Below are 21,958 nucleotides of genomic sequence, written 5' to 3'. Positions count from 1 at the left end.
CTTTGGTCCACTGTGCTTTATTAAATCCAGAGTCAACGCAGCCGTCTACCAGGACATTTTCAGAGCACTTCATGCTTCCTTCATTTTCCAGCAGGATTTGCACCTGCCCACACTGCCAAAATAACCAAAACCTGGTTCAATGACCATGGTATCACTGTGTAATTACTGTGTGATTTCATGTAATATTCTAATTTTGTGAAATCCTGTTTTCGTGGGTTTTATGAGCTGGGAGCCCAAATTATGTACAAATAAACAACTAAATACTTGAAATCATTTAAGTTGTGGGCCCTGAATCTATAATCTATGGAAGTTTAACGTTTTGAATGGAATTATGGAAATAAATAAACTTTTCCATGATATTCAAATTTTTTGGAGAGGGTCTGTATATATAAAGGAAAAAGAAAAATAGTATGAGATCATCAAATAAATAACCTAAAAAGCTTCACATAAAGACCTAGTACGTTTTGCTTTGCTGTTTTTCAACCCAAGTAGTAACTCAATATAACTTTTAATTTCTATCCGAAACAACAAAAAATTGGGTTTTTCTTTCGCCCATTTTTGCTTATGAATATGGTATTTTCCCATTATCAAACAGAAATTAATAATGAATGCCACATCTGGTGACAATCTTTGTCCATTAAAATAAAAAAATAAAAAAACATCTTTTTCAGAAAAACAAACTTTCATGTTTATGCAAGAGGTCCTCGCTGCAGCCTGTAGCACGATGATGTAGCTGGATCAGATCCAACACGTACCGGACGCTTTTACGCGCATGCGCGTTGTTGTGTTTTGGTGACGTCATAAGCATGCGCACTAGTAGATTGTGATTGGTGTTGTCAACTGGAGTGCATTCTCCAGTGACTACAAGGAGATGTATCGAGTTCCATATAAACAGACCAGTTGCCTTTGTTGTGGGGACTTATTTAAAGACTTCCCGCCAGGCTATATTGGAGATATACTGAGGTTGGTGCTCAGCAGACTGCTTCATCTGTGACTGCAATCACTATAGCCCCAAGGACAACTATTTATAAAGTTAAATATAAATGGTCACTTGAGTGACAACTTCTTGATCTGACTGCTGTGATTAGTTTGTATATTAAACTTAAATTCAGGTTTCTTTTTTTTTTTTTTTTACAAACTAAACAAATTGTTTAGTGTCTGAATCTCTCAGTCCTCAATCTGAACTTTACAGATGTAACATGACACACAGTCCATGTGATTCATTATGTGCAAATATTTAAGAAAACCAGTAACCCAGTCTTACACTGTGCAGATGTTACAGTAAAGAGACATGTGTACCTGTTACTATCACTAATACAACCTTATGAAGTCAGCTTCATTCAGTCATATTCATTTATATTTTGACATTTATTTCAACATGAATTTAGCTTATTAATATTTAGCTTACCTGGTAAAATATTTTGACAAATCCAAAATACAGGAAAAAATATATAAAAGATATAAACAGAAAACTTTAAAAATCTAAGAATGCATCAAGGTGGCAAAAAACAAACAAACAAAATCAAACATGAACTGCTCAGAAATGTAGTAATATAAGAATGAATTTGTTCATTATAGTTATGATAATATAAATAATTATCATCATCATCTAATTAAACAGAGAGAAAACACATTGACCTAACAGTAAGAGTTTGTAACAATACAGAAGGATAAAGCTGAGATTGTGGATCCTCTGAAACAGTGACAACATCTACAGTAGCTTTTATAAGATCTCCCATGAATCCTGAAAAAACTCAATCTCATGAATATACTCAAGCTTTACTCTAACTAGCTCTAGCAATCATTTAATGTCGACATCCCAGTAGTCAGCAATTTATCTTCATCAAAACAGAGAAATTTGTTTATCTGTATTTGCAAACACAAAGTCCTTGGATAAACAATCTGTGTGTGTGTGTGTGTGTGTGTGTGTGTGTGTGTGTGTGTGTGTGTGTGTGTGTGTGTGTTTTATATGCATTGTGCAATGATGCATCAAATTGAAATATAATTGCATTAGACATACACAAGCAAGTAGATGCCCTAAAAGCTAGTTTACAAGTAACAAGTTTGTGTGTCTCAGGTGTTTCTCACAGCAGGTTTTTAAATCTGACACAGTGACAGTGAGGACTCAAACACACCAAATCCAGCATATATGGGTTCAGTGAATGTGGCGTTAAATGTGTGTAAATGTGTGAGTGTGTGTGTGTCAGAGACGCTGTAGAAGGACAGAGTGCCGGCCGACACGTCCACATACACTCCTACTCTGTTAGAAAAGGGTGATGGTACAGGTACATTATTGTTCACATTGTTGTGCCAGGAAGTGAATCCATTAGCTGAACAGTACAGACTCCAGGATTTGTCACTGCACCCAAACCAAGAGTCATTCCCTCTTTTCCTGCTGAGTTCTTTATACGTCACTGCTATATCTGCCTTAAATCCAGTCCATTCAACCTCCCAGTAACAGCATCCAGTCAGACTCTCTCCACACAGAACCTGCTCAAAGTCATCAAATCTCTCTGGACGATCAGGATAGGACTGCTCCTCCTTGACATGTGTTGCTTTTCTGTTGTCCTCAGACAGAGAGAGGTTAACATGTGCTGTGTTTGGATCCAGTGTGAGATCACAGGCATCTGAACACAAGAAGAGACATGAGAACAACATGAAGGAGGTTTGTAAATACAATTGAAGTTTATGCAATGTGCCTATTTAGATAGTTAAGTAAATGTTTGTATGTGAGTGAGTGTGAGTGTGTGTGAGAGAGAGAGAGAGAGAGAGAGAGAGAGAGAGAGAGAGAGAGAGAGAGACCTACATTTTCTCATTCCTGGTGTGATTCTAAAGGGGTCTCCATGGTCCACACTTGAGAGAGACAAATATAAACCACAAATGTTTCATTAAAAGTGTGCGAGAAAATGCAAAAATATCAGTCAGCAGCAACTAAGCTTTATCTAAGCTTTATCTATACAACTATATAGAGTTAAATAGGTTTAACTCTCACAAGAGCACATTTGATTCTACCAAGGGTTAGTTTTATTCCAGGAACATACTTTATGCAAGTGTACAAAAGCAAACAATGATACTTTAAATGTGCAGAAATATGTCTAGTTTCAAGTGATCAGAAGGAAAGGTTGCCAGGTCCTAGAAAAATGTCCAGCCCAATGTCGACTCAAAACCCGGCAAACCTTTAATATAAAATGCCAAACTCAATTAACCTTCCTTACAATTCCCTATGTGAGAGAAACGCACGTAACTTCTAGATTGTGAAGTGAAATGAAACGTGCCTCTCATTCCATCTCTCCTTCACTTTCTCTTTTTTAGCGGTCCTGAGGTTTCCAGGTATTCATTCAAAGGACCAACACACATTAGTAAAAGGATGTTTTTTTTGTTTGTTGTTGTCTACAGTTAAACTTTTTGGTGACCTTGATGCATTATATAAGTACTGTCTCTGTAAATAACTGTATTTTTTCCTGTGACCAAAACTGTGCAACACGGCCTGAAGGCTTCTTCTCTTGTTCTACATTGCTCTCTCTCTGCTGACACCTCCTGTTTGCCTGAGGTAGATTATTCCACAATGAGTGGCATTAAAATACAAAATAAATATATGGTAACACTTTATTTTGATAGTCCAATTTACTCATTCTACTAACTATAAGTAACTTTGCAGCTACATGTCAACTAACTGTCATTAGAGTATTAGTAGACTGTCTGCTTAATATCTGATAACTCTTTATTGTGTTGGTCCCCCAACAGACATTCTACTGACTATAAGTAACTTGGCAACTACTAGTCAACTTATTCTCCTAACCCGAACCCTAACACCTAACCATAAGATAACAGTCTACTACAGTCTACTAATAATCTAATGAGAGTTAGTTGACATGTAGTTGAAAAGTTACTTATAGTTAGTCTAAATATAGGTAACCAAATTAGAGGATGGATACCGGGTTCGGACAGATATTTAGAAATTATGTTCGGGTTCAGGTCAGGCTCAGTCACATCAGCGCGATAAGGTATTGAACATTTTAAATTTAAAACAGCTTATTATGTAGGTAGCCAATGGGCCTGTTTCACTTGATGCAAAGGTTTGTTTTTGTGATTTAAAATAATTTTAAAATATTACCCTAACATCCATCTTCCTGTGTGCGGAAATTTGTTTATGTAGCTGTGACAACGAAACACGTGCATAATGTGCGGGCCTGTGTAAACGTGCGCTTGTTGCCACGTGTGCGCTGATGCGCTCATCTGTTGACATTTACGAATGCCTTCAAACAGTTGCTTAATAAAAGCGGGCTTTCCACACAAACAAACGTACATGTATCATTAGTATGAGAAAAAAATGAGAAAATGAAATCGGGTCGGGCTTGGACATAAATATCTTAATGCCTGTCTGGCTCGGGTCGGATTCGGTTACTGCTCTGTCGGACGTGGGCCGGGCTTGGACAGAAAATGTGGCCCGATCCGCACTCTAAACCAAATATATTAATTTTAATTAATATTTTTTTAGCAATATATACATTTGTCAAAATATCAAATTTAGATTTCAAAACATCCCTTTTGTGAATACTGTAATTATCCATTGCTTTTTTTTATTGCATGAAAAAGGAGTCTGACATTAGACAGTATGATCCACACAGATAACCCATCTCGGTAACACTTTATTTTGATGGTCCCTTTTGAACATTCTGTTGAATATAAGTAACTTTGCAACTACATTTCAACTAACTCTCATTATTAGAGTATTAGTAGACTGTCTGCTTAATATCTGCTAACACTTTATTATGATGGTCCTCAAACAGATATTATACTGACTATAAGTAACTTTGCCACTACATGTCAGCTTATTCTAACCCTAACCCAGTCTATTAATACACTACTAACACTCTAATTAGAGTCAGTAGACATGTAGGTGCAACGTTACTTACAGTCAACAGAATGTGTTAAAGGGACCATCAAAATAAAGTGAAACCCTGATGTCACCATCATTAATCTTGGAATCTTGTGGCAAATTCAAGATGCTGGAAATTTCCTGAAGAACTGCACACAAGTGCAACAATAAGTTGTGGTGTTGTTTTCAAGACAAAGTCGTCACACCAAGATTGGATTCAAATTTTATGTTAATTCTTCATAAATTAATTCTTGATTTCTTATGCAAATTGCATCATCATTGCTGGTAGTTCAACTAATTTCACCCAACTGAAGTTAAGAGTATTAGTAATCTTGTGTGAAACTTCCTTTATACATACTCAAGTGTATCCAGTGAGCAGTTTGGATCCTTTAGTTTGTCGTTGAGCAGCTGGACTCCTGTTTCTCCTGGGTGATTGTAGCTCAGATCCAGCTCTCTCAGGTGTGAGGGGTTTGAACTCAGAGCTGAAGACACATAGCCACAGCCTTCCTCTGTCACCATACAGCCTGACAACCTACAGACACACAGAAATACATACACATTCAGATAAAAACACACATTAACAGTCAGACAACCCACAGAGATATATACTAAATAAGAGATAAGGGAGATATCTGAGTATAAAAATGGAAAGGATCTGATGAAAGACATAATAGGTTCTGGAATTATCAATTAATTTAACAAACGTACAATTCTATACAAACAGTTTAAATCGCCACCCAGAAAGTTCAGACCATCCTCGATCAGTGATCAGCGATAATTTACCCATTTTTATGCTTAAATCACAATTAACACAAAATATTCCTTGCTTGAATAAAAAGTACTGGGCATCCAAAATATCTACTATCAAATGTTACACACCTCAGTATCTCCAGCTGACAGTTTGGACTCTTCAGTCCATCAGAGAGTAGCTTCACTCCTGTATCCTGGAGGTCATTGTTACTCAGATCCAGCTCTCTCAGGACACAGTTTGAGAATTGTAGAGCCGGTAACACAGTTTCACATTGCTGAGCAGTGAGATTACAGCTAGCAAGACTGAAAAAAAAAAAAACCTTAATCTGTTTCCATAAGTGGCATTTCAAAAACACCAACATAAACATTCATTCAGATTAAAATGAAATCTAAAACTGAGTAAATTATAAATTATGTAAATGATTATATTTACTTGACACAAAAACAGAAACTATAATCCTATTTAGAGATAACTCTTTGTAATTTATGGATTAAACACTCACAGAGCTTTAGTGCAGTTGATCACAGCTGGTATCAGTCTTCTTCTCCCCTCATCTGATGTGTTGTATTTTTTGAGGTCCAGCTCATCCAGCACCTCCTCTGACATCTGAAGCATGTAGGCGATTGTTGAGCACTGAGCAGGAGAGAGTTTCTTTTCTGAGTGTTTGTCTGAAGAGAGTTGCTTCTCTGAGTTTTTGTCTGATTTCACAAACTCCTGAATCTCTCTGGACAGAGTCTGATCTTTGACTTCCAGCAGACAGAGGAACAGATTGATGGATTTTTCAGCGGAGAGTCCATGTCCATCTTTGATCTTCTCTTTAATGTACTGTGTGGTTCTCCTGATGCTCTCTGAGCTGCTCTCTGTGTGTGTCAGTAGATCCTGTAAGAGTCTCTGATTGGACTCCAGTGAGACGCCCAGCAGGAACAGCAGGAACAGATCCAGCTGTCCATTCTCACTCTCAAGAGCTTGATCTACTGCTCCTTTAAGCAAATTTTGTACTGAGGCAAAATTCTTCAGTCTCTCCATGGTAATGCTCACATGGTAGTAAAATGCATAAAAAGCAGCAAGAAACTCCTGAACGCTCAGGTGAACGAAGCTGTAGACTTTCCTCTGATGAATCACAGATTCCTCCTTAAAGACCTCAGTGCAAATCCCATATTGCACTGAGGCGTCAGTGACGTCTATGCCGCTCTCTCTCAGGTCCTCTTCATAGAACATCACATTGCCATTCATCAGCTGTATGAAAGCCACTTCAGCAAGTTTCACAATCACTTCTCTGTTGGACTTAAGGAGTTTCTCTGGATCTCTTTCTTCATACTTCTGATTCCTCACGTTGATCTGAATCAGCAGGAAGTGGATGTACATTTCAGTCAGAGTTTGGGGGATTTCTGCACTCATATCTTCTTTCAGGAGCTTTTGAAGCACAGTGGATGAGATCCAGCAGAAGACAGGTATGTGGCACATGATGTGGAGGCTTCTTGCTCTTCTGATGTGTGAGATGATTCTGCTGGCTTGCTGCTCATTACTGATTCTCTTCCTGAAATATTCCTCCTTCTGAGGCTCATTGAACCCCTGAATCTCTGTCAGACGGTGGATGTATTTGGAGGGGATCTGATTGGTTGCTGCTGGTCTGGAGGTGATCCAGATGAGAGCAGAGGGAATCAGCTCTCCTTTAATGAGGTTTGACATCAACACACCCACTGATGAAGTCTCAGTCACATCAGAAACTTTCTGAGTGTCTGAAAACATCAGTGTGATTCTGCTTTCATCCAAACCATCAAAGATGAACACAACTTTACACTCCTCATAAATCTTTGAGTCCAGATCTTGAAGTTCAGGATGAAAGTCCAGCAGAAGTCTGTGAAGACTGTACTGATGATCTCGGATCAAGTTCAGCTCTCGAAATGGAAGCACAAACACAAAATCTACATCCTGATTGGCTTTTCCCTCGGCCCAGTCCAGAATGAACTTCTGCACAGAGACGGTTTTCCCGATTCCAGCGATGCCTTTAGTAAGAACAGTCTTGATTTGGTCTTTCTCCTCACATACTGGTTCAGGTGAGACTTTAAAGATTTCATTGCAGTAGATTGGAGTGTCTTGTGAGTGTTGTGTTCTGGCTGGTTTCTCCATATGTAAAACCTCATGTTCTTCATTCACTCCTTCTCTCTCTCCCTCTATGATGTAGAGCTGTGTGTAGATCCTGTTCAGGAGTATTTCATTCTCTTGGTGTTTGGGTCCCTCAAATAATCTCTCATACTTGTTCTTCATGCTGGTTTTGTGCTGGTCTTTGACTCTCTGCAAGTCTCCAGTCTCCAGTGAGTGATTTTGCAGGACTGCTTCAGATGTAGAGAATGGCACAGATCTGTTCAGATCACGTATCTTACTCCTACTGAAAAAATAAAAAAGCAGCAAAAATGACAATTACAGTAATTACAATGAGCATCAGAAATATCATCAATCAGTTACTGGATCTGACTTTGGTGTCCCTTTTCGAGTGCATATGTTGTATAATCCATTTTTGGATTACATTTGGTGTTATTTTATTGAGTTTCTTAAATTATATTATTTGTCTGAGATGCACAAAAGTAAATAAGCAAGTTAATGTTTATACTAAAGGAGGGTTAGAGATCACTGGTCCATCACTGAATTCAAGTGGTTGTATCAAGGATGTGTTAGTCTTCAGAGACACACCGCTGGGTTCCGGAGACTCTGATCTCTGTCTATTCCTCCTGCTGATACTGATATATATATATATATATATATATATATATATATATACATATATATATATATATATATACACACATATATATATATATATATATATATATACATATATATATATATATATATATATATATATATATATATATATATATATATATATATTAGTCTAGATGGAAATAGGGGTCCACACACACCCCCCGGCTTTTTTTATGTCACCTGATTTTTTTAAATCTTTAAAGTGTCTATTTTCAGAATCTGCCAGGTACCAAGCTGAAATAATGTCCCAAAGGCTTCATTTTTAACCCTTTGCTGCACCCGACCGGAACACGAAAAATCAAAAAATGATGTAGAAAGTGGCATAACATTTGAAGTAAACAACATACAGAGACAAATGAACACATTTTCCCATACAATTCTGACCCTAGGAATTTAATGGAATGGTTCTATTTTTACATTTGACAACATATTGACCCTATTTCTGGACAAAAATAGCAAAAAATGGCCAAAGATGTGTAGAGGATCAACTATATTTTCGTTTTTTCAAGCACATAGGGTGTTTTTTTTTTTTTTTTTCACAACCTGTTATTTTAAATTATTCAAGTGTCTATTTTAAGATTAAATTGGGTACCAAGCTGAAATAATGTTCAAAATGCTTTATTTTTAACCCTTTGCATCAAACCCGAAAAATCTAAATATGATAAAAAGTGGCATAACTTTTGATGTAGTCCTAAACAACTCACAGAGACAAATGGACACATTTTTCTATACAATTCTGACCCAGGGAAATTGTTGTTTGTTATATTTTACAACATCTTGACCTTTTTTTATTATACTAATAGCAGCCTGAAATGGGGTTTATTTTAACCTTTTACTGCACCTATCCTGAACCTGAAGAAATTGAAAATAGCTTTACTTTTGAAGTAAACAAAACAAAGCAAATTAACTGAAAATAAAATACAGAAAAAATTCCAGAAAGGTCCAAAAAGTTGACTAACTGCCAGTTTGGGAATGTTGGGGTTTTGCAGTTGGCAGTTGGTGGCCGTTGGTTGGTACCTGCAGATCGCCATCTCCCACTGCTCTCTCTTTTGGAGCAATTTCAGTAAGTATTTGAAACTATAATTAAGATATACCTTTGTAGTAGGGGTGGAGCCGAACCCGAATACGGTATTTGGAAAGGCACAAATAATGTGTTTTTTACAAATACTTATTTCGAACAAATACTTTAAAAATATTTGTATTCGGGAACAAGAAAAACTTTATATCAAAAAGTTGCGTTTCCTCATGAGACATGGCGACCGGCGGTGCTGCTGATGTGGTGGCTGTAAATCCACTTGTTGATAAGAAAGGAGGAAAGAGCCACATATGGAAATATTTTGGATTAGGCTAATGTCACGTTGTCATAAGGGGCAGACAGATGCCACAAGAGAGCAAGTGCTTGTGGAAAGGAGAAAGCGGTGCGAACTGCGCTCTCCATGATGACGAGGAAGTATCAGCAAAGAATTAATTGACTTCTAGCCCTTGCATTAGCTTTAGATATATTTATGGAGATGAGAAATGAAATAAAAAGCCGTCATTAATATCAGTCCGTCAGAAAAGCAGTTCTAGGCTTATTCTTGGCTGGATAACTCTTAGCAGGTTTAAAAAGCCCTTTTAAAATTAAATATGAATGCAGTTTTGGATTAAATAAAAGTACAGTCAAGTCAAATAAAACACGTTTTATCTCCTGTATAGTTTGGTAACACTACAATAAGATACCGTTCATTAACGTTACTTAATGTGTTATCTAACATCAACGCATTGAGTGAACGTTTGTGAATGTTATTTAATACAAACACTTGATTGGTCATGTTTGTTCACTTCATTCATTGTGCATTAAATAATGTTAACATAAATAATGTTAACTTTTGATTTTAAAAATGTATTTTTAAATTAACCCCAAGGAGAATAATTGCGACAGTATATAACTATTGTTTATTTTTAGGTCATTTTATCTAATGTTATCTAACAAATGGAATCTTATTGTAAAGTGTTTTTAATACTACAGTTTCCATCTTTGTAACCGTGATTTTAATCTAAATTAAGCTTTGGTACCGAGAACCGTGGATTTTCACTGGTATTGGTAACGAATACTGAAATTTTGGTACCGTGACAACACTAGTAGCTCTGTTAGCTCGGTAATTTAGACAATAGGCTGTTGACAGAGTAACATTAACGTACTGTAGGTAATGGCTGTTAGTTATGTTATTTTCTTTTCAATGACGTTCCTTGCTACATGTTCATTGCTGGATTTATGGAAAAACATCAGCCAATATTGCATATCCATAATTATTAAAATGGATATAATTAAATAATACTTACACTATAACGTAAATTAGAAGTGTAATGCAAAAAAATTCGATTTTTACACCTATTTTGAATTTTACTCGAATACAAATACAAATACTTTCCCCCCCTCAACAAATACAAATACAGATACAAATACCGGCTGCTTTGCACACCCCTACTTTGTAGTCATATCTAAGTCATAAGTAATTTTTCAACAGTTTTTACTTCAAATCACAGGCTTTCGGAAAGCGAGAAGCTATCATATCTACACAGTATCCGAGATATGAGACTCTGTGAAGCAGCCAGTTCACCATACCGCATGATGGATATTTGTGAACAGATTCCATTAACATTAGAGGACTTGCCTTTGGATACAATTTGATATCACCAATACTGCTATAAAAGCTTTACAGGGAAAATAGATTGTTTACAAGTGTCAAAGGCTTCTACATCTGGTGAATCATCATCATTAAAAAAGGACTCTCTGCACCATGTCAAATCTCTGTCAATTCAATCTGAAGGAGCACCAAGAAGGTGTTCCTTCTTGTTTCCCAATCAGTACATTTTCAAGGGCAAGACTGAAGAGCTTACAAAGTTTCAGAGTTGGAAACACAAGGAACATCAAGGTGCAGGACAAGGACCTTTTTGCAATGGAAGCTAAGTATCATCTATCATGCAGAAACAAGCAGGCCCAGAAGATAGCAGCACATAACAAGTCGTATTGTGTGGTAAAGGATTACATTCTTAGGAATGTGATTGAATACAAAGAGGTTGTCCACACTGTTAGACCTTACCGGGTTTTTTTACAGTAAAATACTGGCAACACTGTTGCCAGTAATTTACTGTTAATTGTACAGTTATTTACTGTAATCTCCAGTAAAAATGCACTAAATTAAAAACTGAGTTAAATGTAATTTCACTTGCAGAAACCAACTGTTCTAAATTGACCAACTGTCATTTAAATGTATTCTACATTTGTATAATGCATCACTAACATGACCAAGGTATTATTATGAACTTATTTCATTTGAGACCACTAAAAAACTTTTGTACATAAAAATATTTCCACTGGACCAGCAACTACACAGTCACCGCCTGTTAAATAAAGCAACATGCAGCAAATTATCAATGTTTGTAGATCTTCTCCTGGACTGAAGCACAGGCTCTACTCTTCTGCACAATGGTGACCCAAAAAATGTATTTTACAGTAAACTACTGGCAACAGTGTTGCCAGTATAAACCTGTTTTATAACTTACAGTTTATTACTGTTAAAATAAATTTTGTGGGTGTGTCTTTTTATCTTACACTGTTCAACCCTTTCAACCCCACAGGAAAATCCACACTACAAAGAGTAAAAAGTAATATTGAGACAGTGTTGCAGTGAGATAATTAAGAGAATATGTAAGTGATTGTTGAGCATTAGTGATGAACACCTGCTGTGAGAACAGAAAATAGAGAAACACAAGAACTACAACTGACTTCCAGCCATTACACATTATTACACTTATTATTAACAGTATGACTTTATTTCTGTCATACATCTACAGAAGTTGTTATTAAGATGTTTAATTGAAAATGTTTGGTTGGAAGTTACCATTATAGAGATCAGTGTTTGCTTTAGTTGGGATGCTGATGCTAAAACATTAATGTTTCTTTTGCTGCTTTTGTGCAAGTCACATTTGTGGACACGTGCAGTTTGTGAATGATTGCGGATATAAAGATTATGATGACAAAATGAACATCATATATTCTGTTCATTCACTAATGAATTAATTCTCACTCATTCAAAGTTTAATCCTCAAACAAAAGTGTGATATTCGCACCGCTGTGAAACCACAGCAATAAATTGCAATGACTCACTTTTTTTTAACACATCATCCATAAACAAAAGAAACAGAGCTACATGTTATTTTAGAAACACAGAGATATCACAAATTAGCACATTAATCTCAACAATGGTGGCATTTTTTTTTTATTTATTTTTTTACATTTTTATTCATGCAAAAGTGCATGCTGGGAGTTTTATACTATCCTGGAACCCAGCATGCATTGCGACATGAAACTTTTGTTTGTCACCATTGTTGAGATTCATGTGCTGATTGTTGATGTATTTGTGTGAATAAGTCTAGCAGGAGTTGAATTAAATTTTAAGGCACAATATGATTTCATTATTCTTCAGAAAATCTGGTTATAGAAATATTGCTAGTTTTCATGTTGTAGATTATCAGATATAAATATGAAATGCCCATAAATTAAAAGCTTACAATAACACCAGACAATCAGACATGTCCAGGATGATTATGACATCATCACATTAGCCATTAACACCTGATCAATTTACTCTTGACTTTTTCTTGCCATAATAAACGAGTTTTATAAACTCACTATTACAGCAGTCAGAGAGAGATGAATGATAAGAAGTCAAGGTACAAGAGACCAACTAAAGCAAATACTGATCTTCATCATGGTGACAATAAACTTTATTATTAACTAAATCTCTGTTAATTCTCAACAAGAACTTTTGTACATGTATGAAAGAAATAATCGTAAACTAGTTTCACACTCAGTGGCTGGAAGTCAGTTGTAGTTCTTGTGTTTCTCTTTTTTCTGTTCTTGTTTCTCTGTCCTTCAGTGATTCTGCTTATCAGGTGTTCATCAGTGTCTCAATTCACTCACTTCTTTTCAGTCAAAGGGACTATATTAGTGAACTAATGTAGGGAATAGTGAATGAGGGTATAGGGTGTGATTGGGAAAACAGCCTCTGAGTGTCAATTTTGAGCACTGTTCATTTACAGTATATTCCTGTAGGCTAGTTTTATTTTCTACGGTATATTACTGTTTTAATGGAAAATGGTATGATACTGTCTGAATTACGCATTTTTTTACAGCAAGGGCTAACAGTGCAGCTAAGACCCAGGTGCAACTTGTACATGAAGACATTGGAAAATCAAGGTTCCCTTTCAAAAACGGTCACTTCGTATTGCATAGCTAATATGCAGTGGGAAACTCCTTTCCTCAAGAATATTGAAGCTAATAATTTAAAATGCAGTGCAGCTGCACAGTGAACACAGAAGAGTGTCTAGCTCGCCCATTGGCTGTGCTATTTTTAAAAGTTAATTTGAACATGCATGCCTGCAAATACATTACAAGAGTTTTTTTTTTTTTTTTTTTTGCGATGCCTTTCTGCTGTGCCCTGTGTAGTAAATTATGTGTAGAATCAGTGCCTTATCGAATGTTTCAGTTAATTTAGCAATGATATAAAGTTGCACTTGCACGTAGTTGCTTGTGCTGCAGTTTATCAGAAGAAGCAGTCTGAAATATATATATATATATATATATATATTTAAAGCAGCTCAAGCATAACTTAATCAACATTCAATAAGGCACTAATCATTATATTTTAAAATATATATTAAAATCACATTATAATGATTAATATGTTCTGATATACTACTGCTCTCAGTCAGGGTTGGAAATTTCAAGATATGTGGGCAAAAATAGCAAGAGTACTGTTTTTGTTTTGTTTCTGAATAAATAAAAAAATTTAAACAACTGGGGGCGAATCACTAATTCACTAAGCCATTCATAAAACCAGTCATTTGCTTTGTTCCTGAATGATTCAGCTGTTTTGCATAAATCGGTTGAAGGATTCAGTGACTCAATCATTAAAACTTGCAGCCACCATTCCCATCTAAAGGTAGGCCTATTATTTATTTTTTTCCAACATTTCATATTTCTGTATTCATAGTTTTATATTTAAAACATTCATCTCGTAACATTATTTATGCAATTGTAATTGCAGTGCAAAATGCATAAATACCACATCTAAATGTCACTTCATGCAGCTTCTGTGCAGTACTAAGATGAATTTAGTTTACACTGATTTCATTTGATTGGTAACAATAGCCAGTTATTCATTCAGAAGAAATCTGGTCTGTTTTGTCTATGTATTTGTGAAAGTTTGGATAACCAAAATAAAATAAGTGAAGTAGGAGGCTTCCCCATCAACTTTTGTAGCCGCGAAAATCATAATCAAAATGGAGTCAGACATGAAAGCCACGCTGCAACGACTACTGTCGGAAAATGATAGCTCAGTAACAACTGAGTCATGGAGCCACGAGTTGGTGCTGAAATATATGAACGAGCCTACAAAGATGACCGGCCAGTCCCATCTCAACTTCTGGCAGGAGGTGTCAGGTGGGCTGGTGGTGCCAGTTGCCGTAAGGGAGGAGTTTCAGTTTTGCTGGAAGATTAATTGAGGAGAAGCGCACCAGCCTCAGTCCGGAATGTGTGGACACTCTCTTGTTTTTGCATAGCAACAGTGGGACTCCATCTTAATGGAAACTCAGTGAAAATTGAGTTTATATAATGTGTGCTTGTGCGTGCGTGTGTGTGTGTCATAAAAAAACTACATTTTGGATTTTTATTCAACTAAGATGAGCATCCCTTACAGAACAAAAACATATTTCCTATGAATTATCAATATATTAAACAGTTTAACAATATATTATAATATATTGAAAATATACAGAATAATATATTGTGTTAATATATTACAAAATATTGAATAATACATAAGGAATTGCTGCTTTTCATATATTTGAAAAATATGTTTCATATAGTATATAGTACATATATATTTACTAATATATCATAATGTATGTAATTTTATATTCACTATCATACATCATACTTTATAGATGTATATGTAATCAGATATGGTACTGCACATGTAATATATTGCAGATATATTTAGCATGCAACATAAACACACATTTATAGAGAAATATATAATGTAATATATTTCTTATATTTCTTTAAATTATTTACATTATAAGTTGTATCATATTTTCATAACACAAGCACAAGCACACCTGCATGTACTATTTAGCAAGTATTAGTATAGTATTTAGTATTTTGTAAATATTTAGTGAAGAGACTATCACTTTAGAGGAGTGCACAGTCATTACTTATAGTCTTATTATAGTCTTAATGGTGTTCAGCCAATTGTAAACCGAACCACAGGCTTTACTCTTCAGCACAATGGCCCCAAAAAAACTCACACACACACACCGGACAACCTTTTAAATTAAAAATTAATAAGGCATTAAAAACTGACTGAATGAATGTTCCTTTGTGAATGCTCCAAAAACTGTGAATATTACATGTAATGCTATTTTTGTGTTTAGAAATAAATATGTTATATTCACTAATATATAGCCATACATGGTCAATGCATATATTGCAGTATATTGAAAAATATAAGCACTAGTTTCCCATATATGGAAACGTATGTAATATATTACCTTTTATTTTGCAGTATATTCCCATATATTTTTGTTCCATAAGGGATGCTGTGATCTGTACAGTATTTTTTACTGTAACTGACAGGTTCCAGCCTAAAAACACAACACGGGAGTGGGAGGGAATGGGAGTCATTCTTCTGGGACTGGGAGAAGATGGGAAGACGAGAAGATGTTTTTTTCAAAACGGGATTTTCCCCCAGTTTTTTCATGGGATTAGGAAGGGAGAGGTTTGAAAATCCACTCCTGTGTCACCCTCTGTGAACCCAGACACATCAGCGTTTAGCTTTCCGTAATATTTGGGACTTCCATAACAGGTACAAAGCAGCATTAGCAGTTATCTCCAACATGGTTGATGACGGAAAAAATGTCAGAAAGAAATGTTGTTGATGATGTGCGTGAAGACACTCCTCACCGCACAATGTTTTTATTCATGAAAAACAAGAAACATCCTGCGAGTAATCTACACCGAGTAACGAAATGGGAATATTCACTTTCCCATTGCTTTTGGTGTGCCCACACATAAGTCTGATCAATTAGAAAATATATAGCACACCAAGTTAGAACTGTCTGAAGGTCTAGTCTGAGGGTTAGGGTTAGGGTTAGCCATGTGCTAAATCATGCTAACAACATGTTAATTCATGCTAGCAATGTACTTAATCATGCTAGAAACATGTTAAATCATACTAGCAAAATGCTAAATCATGCCAGCAACATGCTAATCTAGCAAATAACTTGTTAAAGGGGTGATTGATTGTGATTTCACTTTTTTAACTTTAGTTAGTGTGTAATGTTGCTGTTTGAGCATAAACAACATCTGCAAAGTTATGACGCTCAAAGTTCAAAGCAAAGGGAGATATTTGCTTTTAAAGAAATTGCTTTTTAAGGACTACAACAAATGGCTGGTAGGTTTACACGAGCTTCCTCCCGGGTTTAGTGACATCACCAACCCTAGAATTTGCATAAACCCCGCCCCCGGGAACACGATTTATAGATTATCATGACAGAATATGCTAATCAATGACTAGAAGATAACTACACATAAGCTATATAAATTCACCAACTAACCATTCAGAAATGTCCTGTTGCTTCTATATGTTGTCACTTTTTCTTGAGTCTCTCCATAATTGTCTGAATCCAGTTTGAACATAAAAGGCTAGAAGCTTTCTTAAATTTTCAGTGCATGTCTGTGTGAGGTAAAAGGACATGAGCTCTTGAAGATCTGCCCTCTGCGCTTGGAGCAGCAGCTCATTTGCATTTCAAGGAACAGAAACAAAATGGTGCGTTTTTGCTCACCCTCAAAAATTGACAATTTTAACATGCTATATAAAAATATCTGTGGGGTATTTTGAGCTAAAAGTTCACATACACACTCTGGGGACATCAAAGACTTAATTTACATATTGTGAAAAAGGGCATTATACCACCCCTTTAAATCATATCAGCAACATGCTAATCATATAAGCAACATGCTAATCATATTAACAACATGCTAAATAATGCTAGCAACATGCTAGCAATGTGTGTTAAATCATGCTAGCAACATGATAGACTATTGCCTTCAAAACATTCAAACTTTAAACAACTTTAAACTTCAAACTACTTCAAACCATTTAAAAAACTTTTAAAACGTTCTGGTCTAGATTAACTGAAGTTAATCTAATTTAACAGATGTTTTTTATACAAAGCCATTTAAAGCAAATTACACATTCATTACTAGAAAGAGAGAGAGTTAGTGGTTTAACAGGATTTAGTCAATAGAAGTCTTCATACACATCTTGAAAACTGCAAGCGACTCTGTTTGGGAAAGTAGGGAAGACAGTGACAGTGGAATTTCAGGAAAGTGATTTTGTGCTTCTCTGTGAAGGTACAGTATCACCACTCACCCACTGCAGGCTTCTGGAATACACTGTAAATCACTTTGAATAAAAGCAGCCGCCAGTCCTTAAATGGCCAGTGTCTCACCTGGGGTCAGAGGTCACTGTTGCATCACTGAATTTAGGAGGATCTCTAGTCTTGGAATGATCACTCTGCACAGACACACAGCTGGATCCAGGAGATGGAGAACTCGTTTCAGAGGCAGTGTCCTCATCTTCTCTCTCTTTATGAAGACTCATTTTCTTCTACTCTCATTTGCCAAAAGAGTGAGGAGAGACTGATTTCAGACCTTTATTGTGGAAACACAGAGTTATATTCTGTAGCGCAATTATACAATACAACAAAGTAAAAAGTAAAAAAATACAACGTTAGTACAGTCTTAATCTACATGGCATTGCAATCTAACTATTTTCCCCATATTATAATAACATGCAAAGACAGCTCAATGTAATATAAGAAAATAATGGTCAAAACTGATTTTCTCATAATAATAGTTCTAATTAGAACCATATCCTCCTGATAAACACATTTATGTTGAAATGGTTCATAAATCTGTGAAAAAAATACTGTGAGAAGTAAATAAAATTTTCTTGAGCTGAATCATCACACAGACTATCAACAATCTCTACAGGAACATTTGATATTCTTCTTAATATCTCTATACATTTTACTAACTTTATTAAATTGTAAATTGTTTCCTATCAATTATGCTGTCCTGTCTTTTTTTCTTTCTTTCTTTTCAGTTTTTTTTCCAGAACATGTCTTTTATCAAACAGAGCTTGATAAACTTCTTTCCTCTTCTTCACCAAGCAAGTAAAAAAAAAAAAAAAAAAAAAATCCATGTTGTTAGAATTACTAAATATTTGGTTGATGCATAAACATGCCTAGTCACATAAACATTAGAGCTATATCTTATGATTTAAACTTTCCTTATACTTTTGTGAAAGGCACTGTCCGTTCATAATACTGTCACGTTTAAAGTCCAAAGATGATGAAGATGAAGGCAGGTTAAGAGTTTCATAATAGTAACAAGGTTTATTAACAGAAATGAACAACTCGAGAGTGCAGAGTAAACACCAACAATACCGGACAAAGAATGAGTGAAGATGAAGAACTTAAATACACATGGTGATGAACTAAATGATGAACAGCTCTGAAGAACAAATGCATATCCATTGAAACTGATTATGGAAGGAAAAGGATGTAAGTTTTTTTTTTCTTTTTCTCTCACATCCATGTAAGAATGGAATGGTGTAGTAATACTATGAGGCATTAGAGGGCGCTATATAGGCTCACCTGTTTGGCATATAAGGTGAAAAGCTGACATGAAGTCAGTTTGGGTTCAGTGGGAAGAACTTATGTTTCTTGGTAGCTACCTCAAAACTAGTACTTATTGAGAAACAGTTTGGTTTTAAGCTCAATGTGAGAACTGATATTTAATTCACGTCTTAGGGTGAATTGGGAGGCAAGCATAAATTAGGATGGGTTAAATAGGATGCTGTGGCGGAGTGGATTATTTATTTATTTATTTTTTCAGACGAAATGGACAATGCTAAAGAAGAGAGAAAAACTTCAATGCACTCAATGTTTTTCTTCATAGCAACATATTTCAGCGCACTCAATGTTTTTCTTCAGGTTGCATAACTTCATGGGACAGAACTTCATCACAGATAAGAACCTTAAGATGATTTTTTTTTGTGTGTGTGAAATCAAAGACAATGTTTTTCTAGTACTTCATTTGAATTATTATTAGAAAATGCCAGCATTGGGGGAATAAAACACCAAAAAAAAAAAAAAAAAAAAAAAAAAAAAAACCCGGTAGAATGTTTGCTCAAGTTCATTAAACAAGGTATTTGATCTATGTGATAAACCCTCATTAGTAGCTAAATCGAAAACCAAAAAGAGAAAAGTTACAAGGAAAACAAAGGAACACAAGAACACAGGTGACTAAACAGACTGATGGAAAACTAAACTAAAACTGAGCATAACTGTGACTAATAACTAATTATTTTGGCCATAATAAACATAATTAATTTTCTTTAAACAGAAACAAATTTGACATGAGAAAACGATCATCTGCAGAGAGAAACCATTCTAAAGACATCAGAGAGGGACTGGAACTAAATGACATTTATTTTATGTTGTTGTTTATTATTTATTCATTTTAAATATTCAGTTATTGTGTATAATTTATGTATCCAGCTTACAGTCCTTTTTAAATGTAAAACCCTTCAAAAAAAGAAATTATAGCCAACACTAATATTTTATACAGAAATTTGGTTGAAATTACATTCGGAAGAACCCTAATCTGCTGCTATTAAGAAATATTTATATTCATGTACTATATATAGTTGCACTGGATCTGAATGAGAAGGACAGAAAGCTGTCAGATTTAATCAGATCTTCATTTGTGTTCTGAAGATGAACGAAACAGGTTTTACGGGTTTGGAACGATGAGGGTGAGAAATTAATGACATAATTTTCATTTTTGGATTAACTAACCCTTTAAACACAATAAAGCACAATAAAGCACAACTGCAGTCCAGCTATTTCATTTCAAACATTGTGAATTGTTGTTCGGGTATTTTTGTTATACTCAGGTACTTTCATTTACCATTTCCTTAATCTTTTTTTAATGTTTGCTAGAGCAGTGTGTGAATGCAGGAAGTGGAAACTGGACACCGTCTGAAATAATGTAATAGTGCCCTGTAATGTAATAGGCATTTTGAAACTTAATTTACATTAGTTTTTATTATTTTGTGAAGTTTAATACTGGTGTGATAATCTGAATGCAGTATTCAGCACTGTTGTTGTGCTGTGTCGAACTTGAACATTTAAACTACAGTATAATATATAAAACAAGCTATTAGTATTATAACTATTGTTATATAAAACTAAAACTATTATTATTATTATTATTATTATTAGGCTAAAACAAAGATCACGGGATATCAAACATAATTTATGGTCGAAATATAATGATTTGTGTTTTAAATCCCATGAAAGAAGAGCAAAAACATAAATAGCAGCTCATTTTAATATCACTACATGTTTGCATGAAGAATGAGTTCTGAACTTACCGCAAAATATGTGACAGTTTAAACATCCAGAGTTAAAAGGTTTAAAGCCAGGAATGGCGTCTCTTCTCTTCCTACTCTTTTCCTTTCATTTCTACCGTGTGTTTTTTACCTGGTGAAGGTGTGTCTTTTTGTCTCCACTAATATGAAAAACAAACTCACTCCCTCTGGCACAAAGAGTCATCACAGATTCAACAGGACTGTAATATGATACCTGTGTGTGTGTGTGTGTGTGTGTGTGTGTGTGTGAGAGAGAGAGAGAGAGAGAGAGAGAGTGTGTGTGTGTGTGTGTGTGTGTGTGTGTGTGTGTGAGAGAGAGAGAGAGAGAGAGAGAGAGAGAGTGTGTGTGTGTGTGTGTGTGTCTCTGTGTTTGTGTTTGTGTGGTTTAAATCCTCGGAATGGCGTCTCTGTCATCCTTTACTTTCACTTCTAGCCAGCTGTTTTAAACTCCACTGCATGAGTAATAAACTCCCTCTAGTGGTGGAGAGCTAAAAGATTACTTGATTTCAGGCACGGCGCCAGGATTCCAGTTTTGGATGGGCCAGACCAATTGTGGGTGGGCCTTAAATTAAAAACGTTAAATAAAAAATAAAAAAGTTATCCAATCACTGCTTGGATATATACACTGCAAAAATATTGACTAATATACCCTACTGTTATATTATCTGTGCGTATACATAATATAGATTTTAATAGCTTGATGCTCTTTAAATATTTTGTTGCATTGTTAAAAGTTTCGGTGCATAGGACAGACCTATCCGCGATCGCTCACCGTGGTTCTGACCAAAGAAGAGCGCTTTGGAATCTCCATTACGCATCATACGCATCATACCTGGGCTGCGTTTTCCGATAACATTGTCTCTTAGCGCGCTACGAAGACTATTAAGGTATAACTTAACTAAAGGTTAGCTACCACTAAAGGTATATCATTGCTAGGCGTCTTCAGGGCTATCATCTACTCGCGAGGCAGAGGCGCTGGCGCCCTCCTAGCAACGGAGCTGTTTTTGGTAAAACATG

At 35.5% G+C, this 21,958-nt stretch overlaps 1 protein-coding gene across 1 annotated transcript in view; it reads right to left on the bottom strand.

The window, feature by feature from the left end:
- Window positions 1–21,027, bottom strand: part of LOC308688885 (uncharacterized protein) — a 37,400-nt gene extending 16,373 nt beyond the window's left edge. The window contains exons 1-7 of the mRNA XM_081362322.1: window positions 20,945–21,027; window positions 17,952–18,153; window positions 6,133–8,019; window positions 5,759–5,932; window positions 5,238–5,411; window positions 2,807–2,853; window positions 2,111–2,627 (exon numbers count right to left, since the gene is read on the bottom strand). Of these exons, the coding sequence (XP_081218448.1) occupies window positions 2,111–2,627; window positions 2,807–2,853; window positions 5,238–5,411; window positions 5,759–5,932; window positions 6,133–8,019; window positions 17,952–18,103 (2,951 nt within the window). The 5' untranslated portion in view covers window positions 18,104–18,153; window positions 20,945–21,027. The remainder of the gene's footprint in view (window positions 1–2,110; window positions 2,628–2,806; window positions 2,854–5,237; window positions 5,412–5,758; window positions 5,933–6,132; window positions 8,020–17,951; window positions 18,154–20,944) is intronic.
- Window positions 21,028–21,958: the final 931 nt, after the last annotated feature.

The sequence above is a fragment of the Scardinius erythrophthalmus genome (genome assembly GCF_964197995.2).
Source record: "Scardinius erythrophthalmus genome assembly, chromosome: 3".
NCBI lineage: Eukaryota > Metazoa > Chordata > Actinopteri > Cypriniformes > Leuciscidae > Scardinius > Scardinius erythrophthalmus.
This window is presented reverse-complemented; position numbering and strand designations above follow the sequence as displayed.